Genomic DNA, 23,280 nt, shown 5'->3' on the forward strand with positions numbered 1-23,280 from the left:
AGTGCCTTAGATTAAGACCCCCGAGAAAAGGGGGGGAGGGAGGGAACCGTTCTTAAAAACCGGCCTGGCGTTTCAAACGTTGCCTCTGGCCAGCAGACACAGAGAGGCCGGTTAATTTTCCTTTCACCTTTTTAATTTTTCATAAATACATCACAGGTTGCTAATACAGAGAATAACGTGGGGTCGTAACTCCAGGAACAGAAGTACCTTATTTGCTTGTCTTGGAAGTAAGAACCTCAGTTTGCATTTCACAAACGGGGCCGATATTCACCGTTCACCTTGCAGGGAATTTGGCTGAACACAGACTCACTCAAGACACACAGGGCAGAGTTTCACAGCCGGCCTGGGGGCTCCTCTTCCGGCCCTGCTTAGAAACGGCGTTTTTTTATGCTGAGATTCTTTTCTGGAGTTCTGCATTTTAAAACCGGGGCTTGGGGCTGTTTGGTGCAGTTAATGGTTAAGTTATGGCCAACTGGAATGTGGAAGCCACAGGGATCAGGAAAACCTCAATCGGGCCTCAATCTATGCATCAGTTCTGGGCGAGGTTCACGGAGGCTGTTATGGGGCCTAAGGAGGAATGGGTGGACGTTGTTCACGATGACTCTCCACTCCAGCCACCTGACCACATCAGCGTCTGAGCAGGTTGACGAAGGCGCCTCCCTTCTCCACAGAGGCCATTTCAGGGACTTTCTTTCCAAGCAGACGGAGTCTCGGTTTCCCCCATCAGGACTTTATCTTAGTCGACACCTTTGGGGTTTAAACAGAACAAGAGTTATTTCCAGATAGCTTCTTCACCACTCTGAGGACCTGCAGCCAGCCAGAAAGCTCCTGCAGCCATAGAAGCCCGGAGGAAGACATGGCGGCTGCTCTTTTAAAGAAACAAAAAAGGAAGGCCTTTTATTTTTTTAAAGCAAAACGAATTAACAGAGGTAGATTGCCTCAACAGAACCTCCTTCCATCTTTTGAGGCCCGGTTGGCCAGGGAGGGGAATAACATTCAGGCTCGGCCGGATGCCCCAGAGCACCTTGGATTGATGCGCTCGGGACGCTCACCACTGTGAGTTGTCCGTTTTTGGCTTTGTAGACGTGAGGCTCCTGCCCGGTGGTGAAAACCATGGTTCCTTCTTTCCCGGGGCTGATCTGGAACTGGAGGCTGTTATAGGAGAGGGGGAAACCAGAGGGCGTCTTCCAGGGCCTGGTGGCTTTGGCCGCCTCTGCAGCAGAGCCCCGGCAGGGGAGGAAGACGCGGGGGCTCATCCACAGCACCAGGCCACAGGCCAAAGGGTCTCCCACCCCCACCCCCCAGCCCTATGAGTCAAAACAGATCTTGGTTGAGAAAACAAACATTTTGGAACATTGAAGGAGGAAGAGATTCAGGTAGTAACTGCTGTGCACTGTGGAAGGGAAGCCTTAGGTTATTTGCTGTTTTTTTCGGTGGGTTTTATTCAAATGGTGTTAAAAAACAACCCAGGCCTCCCAAGGCTGCCCAAGCAAAGGCAGCCCCCCCATTTACCTTCCCTGGACCACGGCCACCAGGTCCTGCTTATTGGCTAACATGCAGAGCTTGGTGACGGTCTCAAAAACGTGCTCGCACTGCAGGATGGCATCTCCCTGCAGGGAAGATCAGAGCAGGAGGGTTATTTCCGATCGCGTCCTGAAGCAGGAGGGTCTCCAGAGGAGCAGCTCCCCCCTCACCTTCTCCTGCTTGTGGTCTTCTGGAACATGAAGGACCAAGATGCCGTCGCTGAGGCTGCTGGTGGAAATGCCTGGCAGGGAGAAGGGACGGAGGGCACGTCACGCGCGCGAAGCGGTGCTCCTCCCGTCCCACCACAGGGTCACTTTTAGGGAAATGTGGAAGGAGTTTCCACTCTTTCCTTTTTTTAGAAAAAGAATGGCTCATCAACCAGGCTATGACTTTCACGCCCCTGATTCTTTTCCGAGGTGACCTTGCAAAGATGGAGCTCTTCGTTCTGGTTCCGACACAAATTCTCCGGTTTCCATCTTTTCCCAACATATTGGAGCCTTCCTGTCCCCGAGTCTCCCCTTCCCAGCCGGCCTCCACCCACCCCTCGGATCTCTTTATGCATCTTTCCTTGTCTTCAAGGGCCGGGCTGCCTTCCAGGTATCGAGGAGGATCCTCCGTGCCCAGACCAAAGCTCCTCGCTTCTGCACCAGCCCTCCCCGACCCAGGGCAGCCTGCCTGAGGGCAGAATCCAGCCCGGCTCTCCCTCCTTCCTCCTGTGTGTGTGTGTATCCAAAAGCTTTGCTCCCGAGGCACAAAGAGCTCGGCCTCGGGGACGAGGACCGGGTCCACCTGCCACGGAGAAGCGGTTTCAAAGGCTACCTTTGAGGGCGGCGTACTCAATCCTTTGCTTGACCTTGGCCGTCTCCACCACGTAAGCCGCCACCCGGGTCAGGACAAGCAGTCGCTCTCGGGGCTTGAAGCCATTCCGGTCATACTTCACCACTGGGGTGACATACTGGAAAGCAGCACAAGAGACAAGAGGCAGCTCAAGAACCGCGGCAGGGAGCCAACCCTGGGAGCGGCCTGGAGCTCTTCACCCACTTACCTGTGGGACGCCACCCTGTCTGCCTTACCTGGACCTTCTCGTGGCGGATCATCTGCAGGACTTTGGGGCACAGGTCAGTCTCACCTAGGAGGGAAGGGGGTAGGAAGCTCTTCTGAGGTCTTCGAAGAAACGCTTGGCACGCCAGAAATGGGTTTGTTTTTTTCCCCCACTTCATTATTTCATTTAAATAAGAACTTACTTTTCCTGCTGGGCCAGAGAACAGAATAACAGAGTTGGAAGGGACCTTGGAGGTCTTCTAGTCTGACCTCGAATGACCCTTCCGGACAAGCGGCTGTCTCTTTTTAAATGCGTCCAGTGACGGAGCAGCCACAACTTCTGGTCCCCTGATTGATTGCTCTCACTGTCTGGAAATTCCTCCCGAGTTCTAGGTTGCTTCTCTCCTGGATCGGTTTCCCTCCGTTGCTTCTTCTCCTGCCTTCAGTTTCAGGTACTTTTTTTTGGGGGGGGGGTGGACCCCCTCAGGTGGTCCTTGGGACCCCTTCCAACTCCGCTATTCTATGCTTCCCCCAAAACTCTTTCCCCCCCCCCAATTCTTTCCAGGCAGTCAACAAGGGAGAACCCTCCACTTGAGTCCAGCCAAGGTCTCAGTAGGGTCTGCCCAGCTACTCACTCAGCCGGCTGTCCACAAAGGGCTGGTTCAGACTCTCCACGTAGCCAACCTTCTTCCCAGAGAAGATGGCACTGGCCACGGCTTTCTGCTCCATCTGTTTGGGAGTCGAAGAAGAGCTTAGGCCCCCTTTATCCCTCTCAGGACGCCTGGAAGAGCCTCAGAAGACCGGGAGCCCCACCCTGTCACCTGGGCCTTCTGCTCTGCGGTGATCCCGCAGCAGTATTTCCGGACAAGGTTCCTCTTGCAGATGGTCCTCAGGAGAGCAGAGGTCTGGGTGGTAGAAGGGGAGAAGATGGACACGAGGTGGACACTACAACCGGCCGCAGACCCCCTGTGGAGGTTCTGTTCCCAGGGGACCAGATGGTGCCCCAGCTCAACCCCCCCAGGTTTGTAGAAGTCAAACGTGGGCCTAAGTTTAGGAGACCCTCTCAATCTGCCTCAGCTAACCTCAGAAGGGCTGGTGAGACCCAGCCTCCCTCCCTGGACTCTGCAGCAGACTGCCCCTGAACAGGGAGGCTCCCCGCAAGCCCGTTCTCACTTGTTGCATGATCTCTGGAGGCTTAAGCCAGCTTTTGTCCAGGACGGTCTTTGGAATGTGATCCCTGAGTTTCATGAGGTAGGTGTACTGCACAAACCTCACAAAGTCCACGTTGTCGGCGTTCAGGGGCTCCCTCCGGTGAATGAAGCCTTTTAAGAACCTTCCGAAGGGAGAAAAGCAGCATTCAGGACCCTCCTCCTTCTTATCGCCCCCAGGTGTGTGTGTGTGTGTGTGTGTGTGTGTTCGTGTGTGTGTGCAGACATCCGTGCAGGACACGGAATAACCGGATGAGCAGGGACCCCCCTGGCTGAGAGGCAGCGCAAAGGGAGGGATGGTCCCAGGCAGGAAACTTACCTATGGATAGTCTCCACCGCCCACAGTCTCTTCTTGGCCAGCCTGCGTGCCAGCACCCCCCTCCAGGCCGCCTCCAGAAGGATGGCTGCAAGGCAGAAAGCGTCCCTAGCTCACCTGGGAGCCTCCCCGCCAGCAGAGGAAGGGCGAGCCACGCAAGTTCTCACAAACCGCTCCCGGCGGTTTTCCCTGCCGGCCAACTGGTCCTTACCGGCTTGTCTCATCTTCTGGAATTCTCGCTTCCCGAGGCAACCTCTGAATTTGGCTTGTATTCTGGAAACTGAAAAGAGGGGGGGGGAGGAAGGTGTGCTGCCCTGAAGGAGCTGCCAGGTGAAAGTCGCTTCTGTTTCTTTGGGGAGCCCTTGGTGACTTCCAGTGAGGAAAGGAGCAGCCAGGCTGCATCACTCCGTTTCCTTTCCCAGAAGCATCACTTCTAACTGCAGATTCCAGCGACAGAAGCTGGGACTTCCTAGCCTACGATGCTCTTTGAAACTGAATCAAGAATGGCGATGCATCAACAGTGTTATTATGTTCTAATGGGACTGGAAGCAAGTAGCTCTTAGAGATCTTTCCCATCATCAAAACTACCCGGCTTCTCTAGTGAAGAGAAGCCAGAGATTGAGGGCGGGACCACCTTAAGGCAAAGAAGACCACCCCCAACAATTAATCCTACATAGACCTGGGTATTGGCTTGCCATGCTAAACCTGGAGGCTTCCATTTGGCCAAAGCTGGGAAGGAGGATAAGGAAGGGCTGCGCTAAATGGCCCCACGGGGACTTCAATCCTGCAGCCCGAGAACATTTGCACCCAGAAGTTGTATTTATGGGCAGGAGGTGGTCCAGGGCCCTCAGAGCACGACTCCCTCATAAAGACAAGGTCCAGGTGGGAAAAGATCTTTCCGGGCACGGCCCCAAGAGGTCCAGGCACATACATACTCAGGAGGTGTTTTCTGTGTTCAAAGGCATCTTCGGTGGCAAACAGCGTCCTCGGGAAACGAATGAAGAGTTTGGTCCTGCATGAGACAGAAGCTGCCCTTGAACGGGGAGCCGTGGGGAGCGACTGCATGAACCGGCCCCCAAACCCCGCAGGCAGCACCTCCTCTACCTTCCCATCTTGTACTCTTCGGGCTTGTAGCCGATGTGATGGATGAGCTTCTCCACTCCCTTGGCGGCAGGGCCTCGCCACTGGGGCCAGGTGTCCGGGCAGAGGGACTTGTACCTGGAATCCGTCAGGAGAAATGGATTCCAAACTGGGGAAGGGATCCAGGAGTCCCACAATCCAGGCACACACACACACACCCAGAAATCATGAAGATGGGCAAAGCTTCTTTGGAGGATATGCCAATTCTGCTTCCTCTCCATAAACCTCACGGCAAAGGGACGGGCTGTCCAACCACACAGCTCCACAGGTGACCCTGCTCTTCCTAACATGTTACTAAACGAAGGGGGGCATTCAGATATCCAATCCCCAGCAAAATGTTTGGGGGCTGGGGGGAAACTAGACGCCCCCCCTCTTGTGTTCTCAATTCCTGCTGCAGCCATGGCATGAGTGGGGTGGGGTGGGTGGCCTCACCTTTGCAGGAAGTGCTCGTACTTCCGACGGTAAGCAAAGCCAGCTCGCCTGACCCGAAGGTGCTCCATTAAACCCAGGTATTTCACCTGGTGCCTTATCAAGGAGTCGTCGAATTTGTCTGCACAACAAAAGGGCAGCCGGTTCAGGCACCTCTCCCACCCCTCTTTCATTGTTAAAACCTACAGGTTTCCCAGGGTCCAAAGTCCACTGCCCAAACAGTCTCCCCCTCCATCTGCTGCCACCCAAGCAGGTCTCCCCCCCTGTGCCCCGAGACGGGCAGCCTCTCCAGCACTGCCTGGGGTTTTAAACTCCACACGGTCTGATTTCTCCAGGGGGATGAGAAACGTTACGGGAGCCGCCTCTCTTCAGGGCAGCCTAGATTTCAGGTTGCCTTCAAAAGGCCTTTGGGGCCGAGGACGGAGGTGGAGAGTCGGGCAGCCCCCCCCCCCATTTCCAGCCCAGAGGTCCCCATACCGGGTTCTTTGTCCCCGTTGGGTTTAATGCACCGGATGTAGGAGGGCTCCTTGGACATCAGGATGTCTATCAAACTGGACAGGCTGGTTTTGAACTGAGTGGCAACCTGTGCGTGCCAGAAGGCCTCGGTTACAAGCATGGAAGGAGTGGGAGGCCTGTCCTGCAGCTACAAGCTGACCCTAAGCAGTTAAATGTGATCTTCAGTGATGTGAAGACGAGTGTGCCTTGTGTGCACTCAGGACACAGTGTGCTAAAGGTCACTGCAAGCCCCGTTTCCATGGGGACCCTGTCCCAGATTGCTAATCCTGAGCAAGGAATGCTGAAGAAATTTCTCCTCCGCTAAAAGGTGCCCCCCCAATTCTATGAAGTGCCAATCTACTGCTTGGCTCTGAGCTAAAACATTGCCAGAGCTCGTCTCATGGCCAGAGGAAAGCACTCACCGTCTCGGGCCTCCTCCGGTTGTGCAACTCCGATGACCGGAAGCATTCTTTCAAGATACCATTTCTGGAATTGCACAGCACCTTGAAACAGGTTAAAGCCTGAGGTTACAGAATTTGTAGCACCCGTTCCTTTCCACTTTGAAATCCACCCATGCTAAGAATTCCTGCAGCTCTTCCTTCCTTCACACCTCTCCTGCTTCTATTTCCATCCCTTAACTAAAAGGCAAGAGAGAAGAAGTTCACCCCAATGGATCCAAAATATTCTTACCTCTTTGAGGTTCCGGTAAAGCAGATCATTATTTTTCTCCAAAAATCCTAAAGACAGCAGGAAATAAAGTTAAAGCAATGCTAATAAAATTAGGAAAGTGGAAGAGAAAGTCGTCCTGGAAACGAAGCCAGGATGATCTTAGCAAAGCCACTGCTGGCTTAAGCCGGGGTTTCTAACCTTGGCAACTTTAAGATATCTGGACTTCAGCTCCCAGAATTCCCCATGCTGGCCGGGAGATTCTGGGCGTTGAAGTCCACTCAGCCTGAACCATTCAAGTCTTGGGGTTGCTGTGCTCATCAGGGCCCGGCTCTTTTGCCAGGAGGTTTTGGGTTTTTTTTTGGAGAAGAGGCCCAGAAAGAGAAACTTCACCGGCCCCCTCCAACTCGGGCCAACTCTCCCGTACAACCACCGGGGAGTCTGCTCGCTGGGAATGAGGGGCTATCATTCAACGGGATGTTGGATCGGCCATGTCAAACGGAAGGGCACACAGAGAAACCGGGAGTTGTCATTGGCGCCCAGGAGGCTTTGAAGTGAGGCTTTCCAAACTCTTGGATTCAATGGAGGAGAACTTTTGCCAAGAGAAGTTGCTTCAGAAAGAAAAGTGTTCCTAGCCTTGAACTCTAGAAAGGAGGTGCTTCCGATCCGAGGTCTCCTCGATTTCATTTTATTTTTTGTCTGAAGCAGGGAGTGTTCCTGTGAGCTCCAAGCGAGGAGGGGGTTTCGTCCCTCTTACCCACTGTGCAGTAGGTCACTTCTCCCGCGTAGTGAAGCAAGCGGAAGTCCACCCAGTCGATGGACTTCCGGGTCTTCAGGTCTGCGAGCTTCCGACTGCCGAGGGAAAGAGAAAAAAGGGGATCCCGTTGGCAGCTGGGCCAGGATCAAACCCAGAAGCAGGGGCAGTGGGGCTGAACTAGGTCCTGCTCCAAGAAGGGCCCTTGGGAGAGGAGCCCACCCCCTCTAGCCGGAGGGGCACGGCACTTACGTCACAAAATGGGCATGGTCTCCTACTTTCTCCTCCAGTTTTTCCAAGAAACTCAGGTCAGTGGCTTCGCCGGGCCGCAAGCATTCTTCATCCTGAGGCAAGAAAGGCAAAAGACCGTTGCCGGCTCCCCACGTGGGCAATAAATAGTCTATTAGGCTTAAGGTGAGGTATGAACCAGGCCATTCTAACTTCTTCTATGAATCCTGCTGAGAATGAATCCTGCCCAATGGCTGTGTGTCAGGCATGGCCGATGTGACTGGTTCTTGAACCTAAACCAGATGTGTTGGGCTTATATTTAAGCTGCCAGCCAGCACATCCGGAGGTCTCCTGATCCAGAAAAGTGGGCATTGGGAGCATCTCCAAACATGGAAGAAAATTCTTTCAGAGTGTTCCTCATTCCCAGGTCAGCCCCAGGTCCTATAAAACCACCCTGTGGTTCACTTTCCCTTCTCTGCCAATACACTACCAAAACAGTTTGTTATGTGGGAATGTGAATAACTCTTTGCTAGAATCCCCTAGCTATTTTAAAAAAAAAAATTCAGTCCCCTAAATTACTTTAGAGGGCAACCTTGTTTGGAACCAGTCGTATTGGCAGTGGGTGAACTTACTCAGAATTCAGTGTTTTCTTACCAGTATGGAAATGATGCCTTTGTGCTTTTCCTCTACGAGGTCACATATGATCTTGTTATTAAAATATGGAACCGGTTCCCACTACGATTAGGAGCAAAACATAGGTGGTCAAGGCACAGCAAGGCCATGTTTGGCCAAGTAAAATTCCACTTGAAACAGCAAGTCCACCTCCACCAGCCTCTGGAGTCAGAATTTAGATGAACTTTAGGAAGAAGACTTAAAAGTTTGGGGGAAAACGTAATTTTCCACAATTTGGGCTCATTTTCTTCACACCAAGAAGGATTCTGGCCTGGTAAAATTTGGCAGGATTTTGTATTGTTTTAAATTTACTGTAAGACCTGCTTGACTCAACTCAGGGGGTTGCATAAAATGAGTAAATTTATGCATCGCGTAAAAAAAAGGTGCTTTTTTTTACTCTGCAAAGGGTCCGTTGCCTTCTCCAATCCTCGGAGCCTTTAAATTCCAACCTGGGAAACAGGAATTGCCCCCCCCTCCCGCGGGAGGCTGGAGGTGGCGGGTGGGGGAGAAGGTTTACGGGGGAGGCAGAGCAAGAGCTACCTCAATGCCTTCCAGCTCATATTCCTCTTGTTCTGCCTTCAGGGTCATCTCGATCAGCAGCTGGTGGAGTTTCTCGTTGCAATAGTTGATACAAAACTGTTCAAAACTTGAACAACACACACACACACACACACACACAAGAACACAAAAACAGAAAGTCATTTTAAAGTAGTCATGTTCTAGTCACTTTTACCACCCCACAACTAGGGGAAGGGAGGTTGTATGACCATTGCCTCCTCCTGCTCTTCCTCCTCCTCCTCCTCCTCCTCCAAATCCCATGTTCTTGTATCTCTTCAGTTTATCTCATAAAACACGTTTGGTCTCGGCTGCATGGAGCCCTACCTGTTTGTCTCAAAGACTTCGAAGCCATAAATATCCAGAAGGCCAATCACGGTTTTCCTGCTGAAGTCCTACCAAGCAAAGCCAAGCAGACCCAAGCAGGAAGGTCCGTGAGGGTCTGCGCACAAATGGGGGACAAGAGGCGCACAACCCCCAGGCAACCCCAGTCAGCCAACCCGCCGGCCTTCTCGAGCCCCGAGGGGACGGAAAAGACGTGCCATTTATACAAGGGATCCTGACAAACAGCAAGGAAGGACCCACCCTGTTTGCTAAAGAACTGTTGATTTTGTTGACTAGCCAGGTAAACGTCCGCCCGTATATTGCTTTCGCCACGGCATCGCGAGCGTAAAACGCCAGGTCCACATCCAATGGGCTTAAAACCTTCGGGGAGGAAGAAAATCCCAGTGGAAATAGGTGGGGGCAGATTTGCCCTCCTACTTCCTTGCAAAGGAGCAGGGAGGAGGAGCGGTACCTCTTCAAACCGAGCCTCGATTTTCCTGTGGGTTAGAGATTCTTGAAGGATGGACAGGTGGACGCCCAAAAGCTAGAGAGGGGAGGGAAAAAGACATCACCAGGTACACAACAGCCAATAAGCACTAGAGACGCGTGTTCAAGTCTTCATCAGGGCTGTGGTTCAAAACCTGGGGGTGGGGGGAAGCTTTCACATGGGATGGGACCCCCGTGCTCAAAACTACTCCTGTGATGGTGCATTTGCACCACAGTATGTGGAAGCAGCGCAGGGAATTGTTGTTGAATTTCAACACTGGCACTGAAATGTTTGCCCGGAAACACTGCTCTACGCCAGTGGCCAGGGTGGTACACCATGTGCTTTGCGCGCTGGGCTGGCCTCCTCCAGATTAATCCAGAGTCCCTGACGCGCCCGGCTGGCACCTTGGAGATCCAGTGGAGTTGCGTGCCGTTGGTGATGATGGCGTGGCCATTGCTGTCTTCTTCAAACTGGATGTTGCCCAGATGCAGGACACTCGCAATGATCCCCAAGAGATTCTGAGGAGGGAGGCAAAGAAGGCGGTCAGATCCAGCGTGACTCCCGCTCGTCCCTAAGGGGGAAAGGGCTGTTCTAAATGGGCACGAAACTCCCCTCCCCGCTCTGCCCCTCCTAAGGCTCCTACCTGAACGTCTCTTGGGGCAAAGTCGATGACCGCGAAGGCCTTCTGCACTGTCCTCCAGTCGCTTTTGTCATTGATGGAAGACACTTTGGCACAGCCGCCCTGCAGCCGAGGAGAGAAACAGCGCTGGAGCTTTGGGCAGAGCCAGGGGGACCCAGGAGGGATGACCGTCTGGGGACAGCAAGCGGCGCCACCCGACCTGCACCAGGTAGGAATACTTCTGAGGGCTGCGTCCCAGGCCCAGCCCCTCCAGCAGCTCCTCCTCTCCCCCCTCCAGCAGCTGGTAGAAGACGTGGAAGTTGCGTTCTCCGGGGTTCTGGTGCACCACGCGGGACTTCTCAATCAGGTAGCTCAGGATGTGCCCACCGACCGGAGCGCCCTGAAAGAGCGGAACCGGAGAAGCTCCGTTGCCACAGGCAGACGTCCCGCCCACACCCCAGCCGAGGGCGCCACCTGCACCCAGCTCTTCAGCCCCTGGTGGGGAAACTTGGAATCGTTGAACCCAGAGCCCAGACAGCCAGATTGGGTGGATGAAAAGAGATGCATCCCTCCCCAGCCCCGCTCCCCCAGTCTGAAAGGACCCTGCTGGGTGATCCCGAGAGCTCTTCTCAGTCCCAACCTGGCCTACTTCGCAGGGGCCTTGGGAAGATAAAAGCTAAGGGAGGCATGAGTATCGCACTTTTTATTTCTGATTAAAAAGAAGAAAAATGCAACCTCTAGTAATACATAAAAGATTCTACAAGGTGGCTACATTTCATTATTCCGGATTAAAGAGTTAAAAATGCAAGGTGTTTTTTTTAACCCCACATATTTTACAAGCTGTACCTTAAAATCAAACTGGATATCCATGTACTTTCCAAACCTACTTGAATTGTCGTTCCGTAACGTTTTGGCATTTCCAAACGCCTGTGGGATAAACAGAGTTGGGGGATTGAAGAGTGGGTGGGGCTCCCTTCCTCTGCCCTGCATGCACAGCTAGATGGCCTTCAGGGGACTCCCTCCACCCTCGGGACCAACAGCCTGGATCCCCAGCCTGGCACCTCCAGGACAGGATTGGAGAGGAGCAAGCGATCGCGGACGATCTGCAGCTGCTCGGTGGTCGGGCAGGTCATGGCGAAGAACTGAAGGATCTTCTTCGAGGCCTCCGTCTTCCCGGCTCCACTTTCTCCGGAGATCAAGATGAAGTGGTTGTTGTACTCGGTGCACATCAGCCGGTAGGCGTTGTCAGCAATGGCGTAGCTGGAGAAGAGGCAAGGAGGGCAGGGTGAGGGCAAGGGTAACACAGGGGGGCATTTTCCAGAGGGGGCTTCAACTCCCATCATCCCCAACCCGCACCGGGACTGCCTCCTGCGTATAATTATTATTGGGGTATTTTAACTGGATGGATGGATCCCACCGGGACCCGAGGGAGGCCCCGGAGCAGGAAGTGGCTTGGCGCCTGTGCTCACATGTGAGGGGGCAGCTCAAAGAAGTTGACCCCTTTGTACTGCTCCATCTGCCTCAGCGTATAGATGTCCAGCTCTTTGTAGGGATTCACAGACACCAGGAGGGTCCCGATGTAGGTCTAGGAGGGGAAGGCAGGAAGGCGTCAGGCTGGCAATCGGCAGACTCACAACGGCCTGTGAGATCTCCAGGACAAAAGGGCATGTGGCACGGCCACCGTCCAACGCCGACCCAGATTGGCACTCCCCACCCCCAAGAACGTATCTGGGGGGGCCCCACAGAGAGATGCCCTTTCAGAGAAGCCCCCTCTTCAGGAGGACGGTGCCAAGACGGGGTGAGCAGCAGCAACGAAGGGAGGGAGGGCAGAGCTCTGAGTGTGCCAGACTCACTCACTGCTCTGGGACCAAAGCTGCCCCCCCCGCCGCCCCCACGTCCTACCCCAGGGCCAGAGGGAGAGGTGGAGCTGTTGCCAGTTGGCTGCCCCAGCCGTCCATCAAGGAGAGGTCCACAGCCTCCCATTTCCCCACGCCCCTCGCCGGCTTGTCTCCTGGCTCTTAAATTCGCCCTTGAACCCTCCAGAGGTAGCAGCCCACTCGGTTCAGCCCAAGGCTTCTGGTCCAATATTATTTTAGCGCCCTCTTTCCGCCCCCAAGGCCAGCAGCACCCCTGTTCCAAGTGGACCGGCCGTTTCATGTTTATTTACATAGATGAGGTTCTCCCGGTATCGCTTGCGCAGGTTGTCCAGGAAAGCCGATTCGCTCGTGTGAGAGTCGAGCAGGACGAAATCTTGAACGCCAACTCTGTCGCGGGCGATGAGAGCCCCTTCCATGTTGAGCTGGTGGGGCTTCTTCCACACCGCCTCCTTCTGCAAGGCCACAAGAAAGCGACCCGGTTAGGGGGACAAGTCAGGAGGCTTTCTTTCTGGTCTTGGGGAAGTGCACCTAAGCGACGGGGAGGCCGCTTTACTCTTCTTTTACTCTTAAGACAACCAGAAAGCAGAAACCTTGGCAAGCTACGCCCAGGAACGTCTTTCAAAGTTTCGCAGGCTGCAAAACTGGAGAGTGATTTATTCTCATCAATGTAGCCAAGTTGGCACATCGAGTAACTTCACAAAAACAAGGGGACAAAAATCTATGACATTCTCTCTGTGGATACATTGAGTTGGGTTTTTTCTTTTCTTTTTTCTTTTCCTGAAGCCAGGAAATTCTGTTGCAATATTTTCACGCATGCTGGATACAAAATCCCAGCTGCCGTCCTAGAATTACGCTGCCTTCCCTTCCCACTGAAGTCCAAGAACTAATATCCGGACCCTCCCAGGAGAGGCAGCGCCCCCGGGATCAGGTAGCTGGACCTGGGCTGAAGCCTGGCCTGGCTCCTCGCCCTGCTATTATGGGTGCTCTCTGAGCTGGGTTGTTTTCTTGCAGGCGTTTCATGACCCAACTAGGGAACATCATCACTGCTGGAAGGGAGTGGGGTTGGAAGAGGAGGAGGAGGAGGAGGTGGTGGTTAAGCATGATGTGCAAATGGAGGAGACTCCAAAAGGCTGGAAAAATCCTCTTAACAGTTGTGCGTCTGGCACAACCTTTCTTCCCGGGGGGGGGGGGGGGGGATGCCCGGCACCTTCTCCTCCCCCTGGTTTCGGGTCTTGTGCTTCGCCTCTGCTGATATTCACAAAGAAACCCTTTGTGAGTTTTAAACCTATTACGGCAGGATTGGCCCTGCCTGGACCGTTCCAGATCGTGGGAATATTTCCCGTCATTCTCCCAGCCTGTAACCTGCCAAAAGTTTTGAGGAGGCTTGTTCTGAAATAGCGATGCTTGGTCATCTTCTCAGACTTGGTCAAGAGAGACACCTCTGGCTGAGCAGCCCAAATTTTCCCCCGATGGACCAGAACAACTTAAGCGCCTAGACGGAGACCTGAAATGCCCTCTTAAGAGAACCGGGCTCCCCATTTCCGACTGGAACTTTGCAGTCCCCAAACTCTTTCCTCTGGGAGGGGCTTAGAGTCAACTCAACATCCCAGTGTAGGGAAAACTCGGCCGCCATCCAACTTTTCCATATCTCTTTTGTAGTGGGGGATGAGTCCCCCCACCCCACCCGCTTGGCCCAACATTGCAGGATGTAGGAATGAAATAAAGTGCAGCTTTTATAACAGGGGAAAAAAATCAAAGAAACACTGATATACATGCATGGAGCGAATATCCATCACAGTGAGGTGAAGCCCTCTGCAATTCCAAGGCGTAACTCCGTTAGCCAGCTAAGGTATCTGGTTCTACCACTGTGACAGATTCGAGCCTTTCTTCTTTTGCCTGGCAGAGGAAATGCTTCCGATGGGAAAGGTGCAAATTAAAAGGAAACCTTGCATCCCGTTCCAGGGAATCTCAGGGGGTCCGGCCATAACACGCCCTGGGTCGCAGCCAGGGAAAGGAGAGCCCCGGGTTCACTGGTGTGGCTACAATTGAGCGAGGCTAGGACGGAGGGGGAAAAAAGATGAACCACAGGGATCCAAGGGGCAGCCTCCTCACGAAAGGCATCCATTGGGATTGGAGCTCCCTCAAGGTTTGGGAACTCAGAATTTATTGGACCAGAACACCCTAAGTTTACAAACAAAACCTCCACACCTTGCTAGGAACTACCTATAGTCTCAGGTGCTACCTTATTAATCCTTAAATTTTCAGGCTCCTACCAGTCTTAGACTGTGAAATTGCAGATGGCCCATCATAACAACAACAACAACAACAACAATAGTAATAATAATAATAATAATAATAATAATAATAATAATAATAATAATAATAAACATTTTTAATGGTTCAGTTGACTGAGTTTCATGTTTAATGAATAAAAGATAGTAATAACAACACCTTACCTTTCCTGACACCCGAGAGAGAAAGAGAGAATGAATAAGCAGCCTTGAAATCCCAGGAGCTGCCTGGGGTTCAGGTGCCCCCAACCTCTTTCCTTCCCCCCTAACCTCTCCCTCCTGAGCTCCTCTCTTCCCAGGGGGAAGTTCTCCTCCGTGGCCCCGAAGCCCCTCGGAACGTTCCGTTCTGTTCTCACTTCACTTCACTTCCAACTGCAACTCGCATCTTGCTTCCACCTCTTTGGCAGGGAGGAAGGAGCCCAAGCCAAAAAAAAAAAAGAAAGAAATCTCTTGGCCACGCAAGGAAGCATTGTTCAAATGACCCCTGTCCTCCCCAGCCAGTCAGAGAGAGAGACAGAGACAGAGAGGGAGAGAGAGGGAGATAGTGGCTGAATCGTCCTCTGATGTAACATTTCAGCAAAGAGATCTTTGACAGAGAGGGAAGGGAAGGGAAGGGAAGGGAAGGGAAGGGAAGGGAAGGGAAGGGAGGAAGGAAGGAAGGAAGGAAGGAAGGAAGGAAGGAAGGAAGGAAGGAAGGAAGGAAGGAAGGAAGGAAGGAAGGAAGGGTTTCTCCTTGTAGTGCCACCAACTTCGGTACCTCACACTCTTAGATTCATCATCTCAGTCCATCCTGCCACCCAATTCAGACGGTGCCTGGTAGCAAGCGGAGGGTCACTCTGGCCAATGTCTACCAGTCGTCTTATCCTCATACAGGAAGTTGTTGGGCTTGGATGTTTTGCAGGCCTTACTAAGGACACCATCCGAAGTTTGAAAGCTCTGCTTCCCTTATGCTCTGCTGCTACCTCCTGGGTGACATTTCAGCAGGTGAAAATCCAAAGGGTTCCAGCCAAGCCAGGCACCCAACAGGCACCTCTCTGGCTCTGCCGTCAAACTCCGCATTTCTCAACCTTTGAAGGCGGGTGGTTCCCCAGCAAGCGGTTGGGAATTGAAGCCCACCTGTCTTACTAGTGCCAGGGTTGGGAATCGTTAGCCTAACCCCATAGATGTAGTGAAGGACCCCCAACCCTGGGGGTCAGGCAGGACTGGTGGATGTCAGGACTTTAGCCCTGACTGCGGAACGAAAATGTCCGCTCCTTCCCCCGTTCACTAGGAAAGGAATCCCAGGTCACAGGCAGAGGCCCAAAGACGGGTGTGTTCCTAAGGCCGAAAGGTGGGAAACGGGAGGGATGGCTCAGCCGTATGCCCTACAGCCAGCGGGTACCACCACACATGAGAAAAACCTTCAGAAAGCAAGAGGCTGATTCTGGAGAGAAGGAAGCCCACAACCATCTGGCCAGGGGAGCACAGACTTGCTCAGGGTGGCTCTCAGCCCCTCCAGCCAGGAGAGGCCTGTGCCAAGGATGCTGGGGAGGCCCAATGCGCCTGGCTAGCTCCGTCTCCACAAGCCGGGAGCCCCTTTTCTCCACCAGAGGCCACCCTAAGCTCCTTCTCAAGTCAAACATCGACCTTTCTGCTCCTTCTCAGCCCATCAAAGAAGATAAAAAGCTGCAGAATTGGACGGATTGTTCATCTAAGCTGCTCCTGGAACTCCACACAACTGGAGCGCATCAGGCTAGGAAAGGGCCTGCAAAATCCAGGTGTCGTTAGCACACACACACACACACACCACACTCCCAGCTACAAAAGTTTGGACAACCGAGAAAGACAACAGCGATCCTTTGCTGCCGACTAAGCATCTGTTCAGGTCTGGCCAGTTCCTGTGAGTTTGTAATGCTACAACATCCCACCCCTCGGTGACGTGCTAAAAGGCTCACCCACAAAAGAGAACCTCCTAAGGGAGGAAAGAAAACCAGTCGTGAAAGTGTAAGTGTGGCGTGAAGAAGGTCCATAATTAGTCCATGGTGTGAATAAACCATCATGGCAGAATTTGAACCAAGCCCGGAGGAAACAAGCACATTATGGCTTATGAATATTGTGAATGTTATTCATATGAATATGGACTTATGAGGAGAATATATTCATCCAGATGGGTAGGTGAGCCTATAAAGCAGCTTTTACTGTAGACGTTTGGGGAGGGGGCTGCTCTCCTCTTCCTCCTGCTGCCTTTGACTGTCCTAGACATTCAACTTCTGGTGCTGCAGTTCATTTCCTCCACTGTAAACATTACCTCAAGGGGGCCCAAGGCCATCTGCCCGGGATTTGCTTTGTCACACCAGGCCCCCCAGAGAAACCCACCCGCAGCCTGGAAGTGACCTACATTGCCTGCCCATCTCCCAGGTTTTCTCCACATTTTCTTCCCTCTGTTTAACTCTGCTCTCAAGGCAAGCACAAAACCTCCCTTTCCCCGCTTCATTCGCCTTTCCTCTGAAGCCATTTAAAGCCAGGGGCTTTTGCAAAAGTGTGAATTGTAGAATTGTTTCACCACATCAAAACTGCAAGAAAGAAAGAGAGAAAAACTTGAAGTCTGGGAACTAGCATACGCTCTTCTTATATGAACCAAGAATCTATCTCGCTGAATGATGCTGCATTCATCTATGGGGTTGTCCATGAGTATTTTTATTTCATATTAATAAAAGCTTTCGCTCCAAAGGGCAACGTGCATCTGATAATTTGCGTTGCTGCTTGGGAAAAGAACACCACCGTTGAGTCCTAGAAACAAGAAAATCTCAAATGTGCTTGCATCCCACGGAGCTTTTTTCAAATTTTAGCCTCGTTTCTTTCCGAAGCCACAGAAAATGCAGATTTTGAGGTTGAGCAGTGGAAAAGAAATGCCTGTAATTTTCGCACAGCCTTAATCCAAAGAGCCGTTGACAATCCCTGCAGAACGGAAGGGTCAAAGGGGAGCTGCGCCTCACCCTCCAAAATCAAAAGCAGAAGGGAAAAAGAAAGCCCTCCGATGTTCAAACATTTCTCCTAACCCTTAAAACTTCTAACCCTTCGAGGGGTTCAGGGCTGCCATCTTGAAAGCCCTTCGCGGGCCCTTTTCACCGCCGTCAGGAGACGGGCCAGAAAGAGCTTAGGGATAATCCCCTGAGAATCAAAACCCCTTCACAAGGGAGACAAAATAAAGCCTTTTTCCCAAAGTGCTTGTGAAGGACAACATTTTTGTACCCATCACATAAAACGTTTTAATACGCTACAATCCTTTACACCGATATCCCTCCATTTCCTTTCAATAATTATTCATTAGAAAACATTTAACGTCACTGCAGATTTCACACCGGGCACTCTGGGCACAAAGGCCCGGCCGAGGACCCTTTTAGAGGGCGGCCTGGGCTAATCTGAGAAACGGCGGGGAGGGGGAGGGCCGGGCAGGACACAACAGCCCCGATAAATGGGGCAGCTAACGGTCAGCGCTCCCCGGCCTCCCTTGACGCGCTTCAGGTTGACGGGAGCGACAAAGGAGATCTGTTCCCGGCCATTCCTCCTCCTGGGCAGGTCCAGGCCGGCTCTGACCTGGAGACCAGGAACTCCTTGGGTCCCACCTGCTGGAGGACAGTTCCAGCCCCCAGATCCCAGTTCTCTAGAAGGCCGGTCAAGACGATTTAAAAGGAAGCGGCCCGTCCTGGGTCCAGATGAGCGGCCCAAATCGGAGGGCTGCTGATATGCCCAGGGCTGAGCCCCAGCCTGGAGGGAAAGCCAGGAGACTCCTGGACAGCCTCCTTCTCGGCTCAGGAGGTGGCGGAAGTGTTCACCCCTGGAGGAGGGCTGAAAACAGGGCCTAGGGGCATCCAAGTGGCCCCGGGGCCCACTTGCGACAGCAAAAGGGCCCCTTTTTTCTTCACCATGGGAAAAGCAAGGTGAATGGGATGGCCTGAGTCCGGATTTTTGGCGGAGGGAGCGGACTTTCCCTTTTCTTTCCGATCCTGGCTGCCTTCAAACGCTGCCCTGTCAGCAGCAGCCCCGCCCTTTTACTGACTGCTCCCCCTGTCAAAACATTTCAGGAGGTTAATGATCCAGGCCAGGGTACAGCACCTCCGATTCCTCTTCATAGGCCAATAAACCACTACGCACTGTCCTGGCACAACAGGCCGGTTTGCATCCTTTGCTCAAAACTGAAATAGGGCTACACTCCAGAAAGCAAACACCGCAGGGAGTCAATTGATGGCAACCAATTTTAACATGTCCCCCCCCCCCAAACTTTGCTATTTAGGGAGAGGACTGGAGGGGCTGGGGGGGGGGATGAGTGGCACCTTGCCTCCAGAACACCCTTCAATTGGGTAGACAAATGCCTCTCTTTTGATGGCTTTTAAATAGACTGCCATTATTGTTTTATTTACCTCCAGTGCAAATTGCTTCGGGACATCGTGTTTACTGGGAGCTGCTTGTTCCCAGACGGAGGGAAAAAGCAAAGCTGCCTCACCACCTCCTAGGAAGCACCCACTTTCTGATGTTAATGGGGGGCTCTGACTTCTGAGAGGGAGAAAGGCATGGCCACCTATTCCCAGGGAGCTGCAATCTGTTGCAATCTGCCCAGAGTCACAGTGGGCAGCCTCAAAATCGAAATAAGAACAAGGGACTGCTTATTTAGGACTGCTACAATTGTGCTATCGCTTGCCCCAAAGTGTCTCTGGATTTGTTTTCTAAACCTACAGATCTTTTAACACTTTGTTGCAATCTGACCTTAATTTAATCGCATTATCATTTTGCAAGCCTAAATAGCTGAAAACTCAAGAGTGATTCCTTCAAAATAAGCAAACAAACAGCAAACACCAGGAATGGATGCCTGCCTTCACAAATGATATTTTCACACACCCACGAGTGTGAAAGCATCGGGCCAGCTGTACCTATGGAAAAACGAAAAGCGAATGGGGGAGCAATTCTCTGGGATCCGTGCAACAGGTGAGCCGGGCCTGTTGCTCACCTTCCGGCTTCACAAGCATCTCGGTCTGCAGACTCAGTGAAAACAGCAGCAAAACCCCCAAACCTCTTCCAGGTTCCTCCTTCGGCATTTCACTGCCCTCCAGGTTCATTTAGCAGAGCATAAAAGGACATTCAAACTCCACAACGGGAGCACTTCACGCTCTTCTCCCCTTGTTTCCTCCGAGGAGGATTCCCTGAGATCCCCGTCCTTCTTTAACCCTACAAAAGCCGAAGGGTTTACACAGTGAGAAGCAAGCCGTTCCCTTCGGAAGCTGCCCCCAAAGGCCCCGAGGAAGCACTTACCGCCAGCAGCCCCTCCATTCGGACGATCACCGGCCCTCCCCCATCTAAACGGCGGGCGGTAGTGCTGAGAAGGTCCCTTTTATGGCTTGCACCGGCGCAGCTGTTTCTATTTGGCTTGGGGGGAAGCGGTAATTGCTCGAGGGAAGCCTGAGATCCTACAACGGCAGCAGCAGAAAGCCGATCCTGATCCTTCCTGAGGCCTAAACCGAAGGCCGAAGCCACCAGCAGCCACAGCAAAGCTGCACCAGGAACCCCCGAGGCTCCCGGGATCTCACTCGGTCACCCCGTCCAGCATTTGGGGCCCTGAAGGGCTTTTTCATGGAGGGCAAACAGAGGACTTTAGAAAGCCAACTGTGCTAGTCTCGAGCAACGAACAACAATGGAGGGTCAGAGGCTTCTGACAAATTTATTTCAACACGAATTTGCCGATTTATCTCCAAATCTGCTTCCCAACTCGGCAGCCTCACGTTATCCCAAACAGTGAGGAGACTGAAGTTTCACCCACCCTCACCAAAATGGGGTTCCCCCACATCGTCCCCCATTTTCAGTAGCAGCCAAACCCCTGGAAATTGAACAGGTCAAGCCTTTTTCCTCCCCCAGCTGTGAAGCAAGAGGTCGATTGCTCTGGCAGGAACTTCCTTCTTGCTAGCATTGTGCAGGCCGCAGAGAGAGCGGCCACTTTAATTTTAATCCCCGCTTCCCCTAACAAGCTCCCCCCCAGCCCCCCACACCCTGGCCATGCCTTGCTTAACAAATAAATAAACGAATGAACAGATTCTGTTCTGGGCTGCTTCACAGCTGACTGCATTGGGAAATTAGATTTTTATAACGGCCTCACTGGAAAGAAAAATGAAACAGCAAATAAATGACCTGTCCCTTCTTTACTGCCCTGTCATCTCTGACTTCCAGTTCAGCATAATTACAAATCTTGTTTGGTAATCAGAATCGCAAGTGGCTTCACCAGTTTCAACCCAGGACAATGTTCAGGCCAACACCCAAAACTATTGAATTCACAAGGGCCCAAAACACGCCCCCCCACCCCCCCAGTTAAAGCGGTGCTGTTCAAACTTGGCCACTTTAAGACGTGAGGAGTTCAGTTCCTGAGAGTTGAAGTCCACACATCTTGCAGTGGCTGAGTTGGAAAACGTGGTGTCAGAGTAACACAATGCAGTCTTTGAGGGGCTAGAAACAGACCCACCTCAACCCCGTTGCTCATTTGGATCGGGCTGGTCCCCCAAGAACAGACTCAGCCCCTCTCTTTATGGAGGTATCCCACAGCAGCCGCTTACAGCCCGAAGTGGGGTGGCTGGGTGCCCCTTTGGGATCAGCCGTTCTTGCCGCCAATCACCCGGACATCCCGTTGCAGGGGACAGATTTGGTTTTACACTGTTGACTCCATGGAGCCTCTGGGTGTTTTGGGCTGATTTAAATGAGAAAGTTTTGGTTTTTGGCTTTACGAAAGGCGACACCCATATTTGTGCTCTCTGGGATGTTGGCTCTCCAAATTCTCTCCCTCCACAGCTACAACAGGGAACATTTATTGTTTTACTTCGTGGGCACAGCAGAGGTCAGCCCCTCTCACCCCACCCCCATTAATGCAATGGCAAAAGGGGGGCACCCTGAGGCCTGGAGCTGGATCTCTCTCTTACCCAGCCACTCAGGAGTGGACATCCATGAGAGAGAGAGCGATCCCAGGGCATCGAGGTTGCTCCCCAAAATCAGGGAGGAGCTTTCTGGGTCAAATTTGTGGAAGCTTCTCTCAGACTCCGCCCCCCCCCCCGGCCTTTTTATTCTTTTTTTAAAAAAATATTATTATTAATGAACAACAAACAGAAAAGAAAACATTAAAAACAATGAACGTGGTGCATACATAACAAAAAATCCAAATTACATATGTACATAAATATTGATCATCTTGGCTACAATTACTCCTTTCTTTTTTTAAACCAGTGGTAAAACTTCTCCCAAATTCTGTAATAATCAGATTCAGCCTTATCTTTTAATTCTTGAGTTATTCTATCCATTTCAGCGCACGACCAAATTTTTCTAATTATTTCCATCTCTTCTGGCATATCCTTTCCATCTTTGGTCAAGAGCTCATCTCGCGGCAGTGGTAACATGGATTATTAGGTATATTATCTCTTTATTATACTTCCCCACATTAATTTCCAACAAGAAAATTTTAGGTCTGAACTCTATTTTAATTTTACACATCTAACCAATTTCTGATTTCCAGCCAACATATTTGGGCTTTTTCACATTTCCACCATACATGGTAATATGTTCCAATGTCTTTATTACATTACCTGGGCCGCCATCCTGAACGCTGATCCTGAATGCCAACGGTCCGACTAAGCCATTCAGGACTCTGGCGAGCTGGCTTGCTTAGGATCCAGCGTAGCAGAACCTGATGCCAGGAGCCCGGCAAAAAGACTTTTGCGTCCCGGCGAAGCACGCTTAATAATTCATGTGGTGTGTCGGTGGCTGAGCCCTCCGGGCCCAGGATGCTGGCATTGGCTCATCCTGCTGATAAGAATGAAACCCTGGACCTTCGCGGAGATTAGGTTGCAGCAGGCACTGCCTGATCTTTGATTGCTGCAATTTCTCGGCAGACTAATTACTAAGGGCAGAAATAAAGCCGGGAGGAGAGGAGGAGGAGGAGGAGGCTGAAAATCCCCTGCTTTCCTGCGGCTCCTTCCGCCGGCCTTGCTGGGCCCCTGGGGGTCCCTTCCGCAGACAAGAGTCTAAGGAAGCCGATGTAAGGGTAACCTCCACACTTAATAATGCATAGCAGCTGGGAAGCAAAGAGTTACAGGATCTCTTTTCACCAGTTTAGTCCGAGACTGGTGGCAGTGCTTAAAAATTAAAACTAACAAGAACCAGGCTGATGTTACGACTATATATTTATGTTAAATATCCTTAATAATTCAGGGATGCCTCACACTAGATACAGAATAAGGAATACCTGGCAACTGCAGGTCAGTCACCTCCTGGTGGTAAAAATGCCTACAGGTGATGTAGAACCGTGTTTATGATTCCCACCCCAAAGCGTGGCATACTCTAGCCAGGTAGCTGTATGCATCAGGCCAGCTGTATATATGAAAAACCTCCACAACCTCCGGAAGCAAGCAGGAAATTTCTCCTTAGTTTTAGGTTGTTTCTCTCCTTGATTTGTTTAGTTGGAATGTTTTACTATTACTTATTAATTCATAACACACCTGTCTATCTATCATCTCCTTTTGGCTTGGCCCTGGCTTTTAAAAAATGCTAAGCTAAAATTAAATTATGGTTAAACATAATCCACAAATCCAGTTTGGCACTCTCCTGAGGAAAAAACAACAACTCCCCCTTGCATTCTCCTGGCAAAT

General features: G+C 51.9%; 1 protein-coding gene across 5 annotated transcripts; it reads right to left on the reverse strand.

Moving 5' to 3' along the window:
- Positions 1-111: 111 nt before the first annotated feature.
- On the reverse strand, positions 112-22,523 carry MYO1H (myosin IH). Of its 5 annotated transcripts, none has more exons than XM_087942509.1 (32): positions 22,219-22,523; positions 12,626-12,787; positions 11,928-12,043; positions 11,520-11,718; positions 11,305-11,385; positions 10,679-10,858; positions 10,483-10,581; positions 10,244-10,357; positions 9,825-9,896; positions 9,614-9,733; positions 9,356-9,423; positions 9,014-9,119; positions 8,456-8,536; positions 7,826-7,917; positions 7,577-7,671; positions 6,844-6,890; positions 6,576-6,656; positions 6,136-6,241; positions 5,662-5,779; positions 5,194-5,307; positions 5,025-5,101; positions 4,301-4,369; positions 4,093-4,177; positions 3,739-3,898; positions 3,387-3,470; positions 3,201-3,294; positions 2,598-2,653; positions 2,344-2,479; positions 1,695-1,765; positions 1,513-1,610; positions 1,053-1,152; positions 112-747 (listed from the first exon to the last, which is right to left on the reverse strand). In XM_087942509.1, exons 1-32 carry the CDS (start codon positions 22,228-22,230, stop codon positions 724-726), a joined length of 3,117 nt encoding a protein of 1,038 aa, XP_087798635.1. In that variant the 5' UTR covers positions 22,231-22,523; the 3' UTR covers positions 112-723. The 5 variants fall into 5 exon arrangements, with proteins under 5 accessions (XP_087798635.1, XP_087798634.1, XP_026541270.1 ...); XM_087942508.1 differs by lacking the exon at positions 22,219-22,523 and adding an exon at positions 19,913-20,095; XM_026685485.2 differs by lacking the exon at positions 22,219-22,523 and adding an exon at positions 14,792-14,885.
- Positions 22,524-23,280: the final 757 nt, after the last annotated feature.

The sequence above is a fragment of the Notechis scutatus genome, chromosome 13, assembly GCF_049901735.1.
Source record: "Notechis scutatus isolate UNSWTSFEM ecotype Mainland chromosome 13, rNotScu1.2, whole genome shotgun sequence".
NCBI lineage: Eukaryota > Metazoa > Chordata > Lepidosauria > Squamata > Elapidae > Notechis > Notechis scutatus.

Coding starts and splice junctions, on each gene's coding strand:
- MYO1H (XM_087942508.1), bottom strand. Junction 6,242..6,575: donor ACCGGAGGAGGCCCGAGACG/GTGAGTGCTTTC, acceptor TGGCACGCACAG/GTTGCCACTCAGTTCAAAAC. Junction 748..1,052: donor AAAACGGACAACTCACAGTG/GTGAGCGTCCCG, acceptor TAAACCCCAAAG/GTGTCGACTAAGATAAAGTC.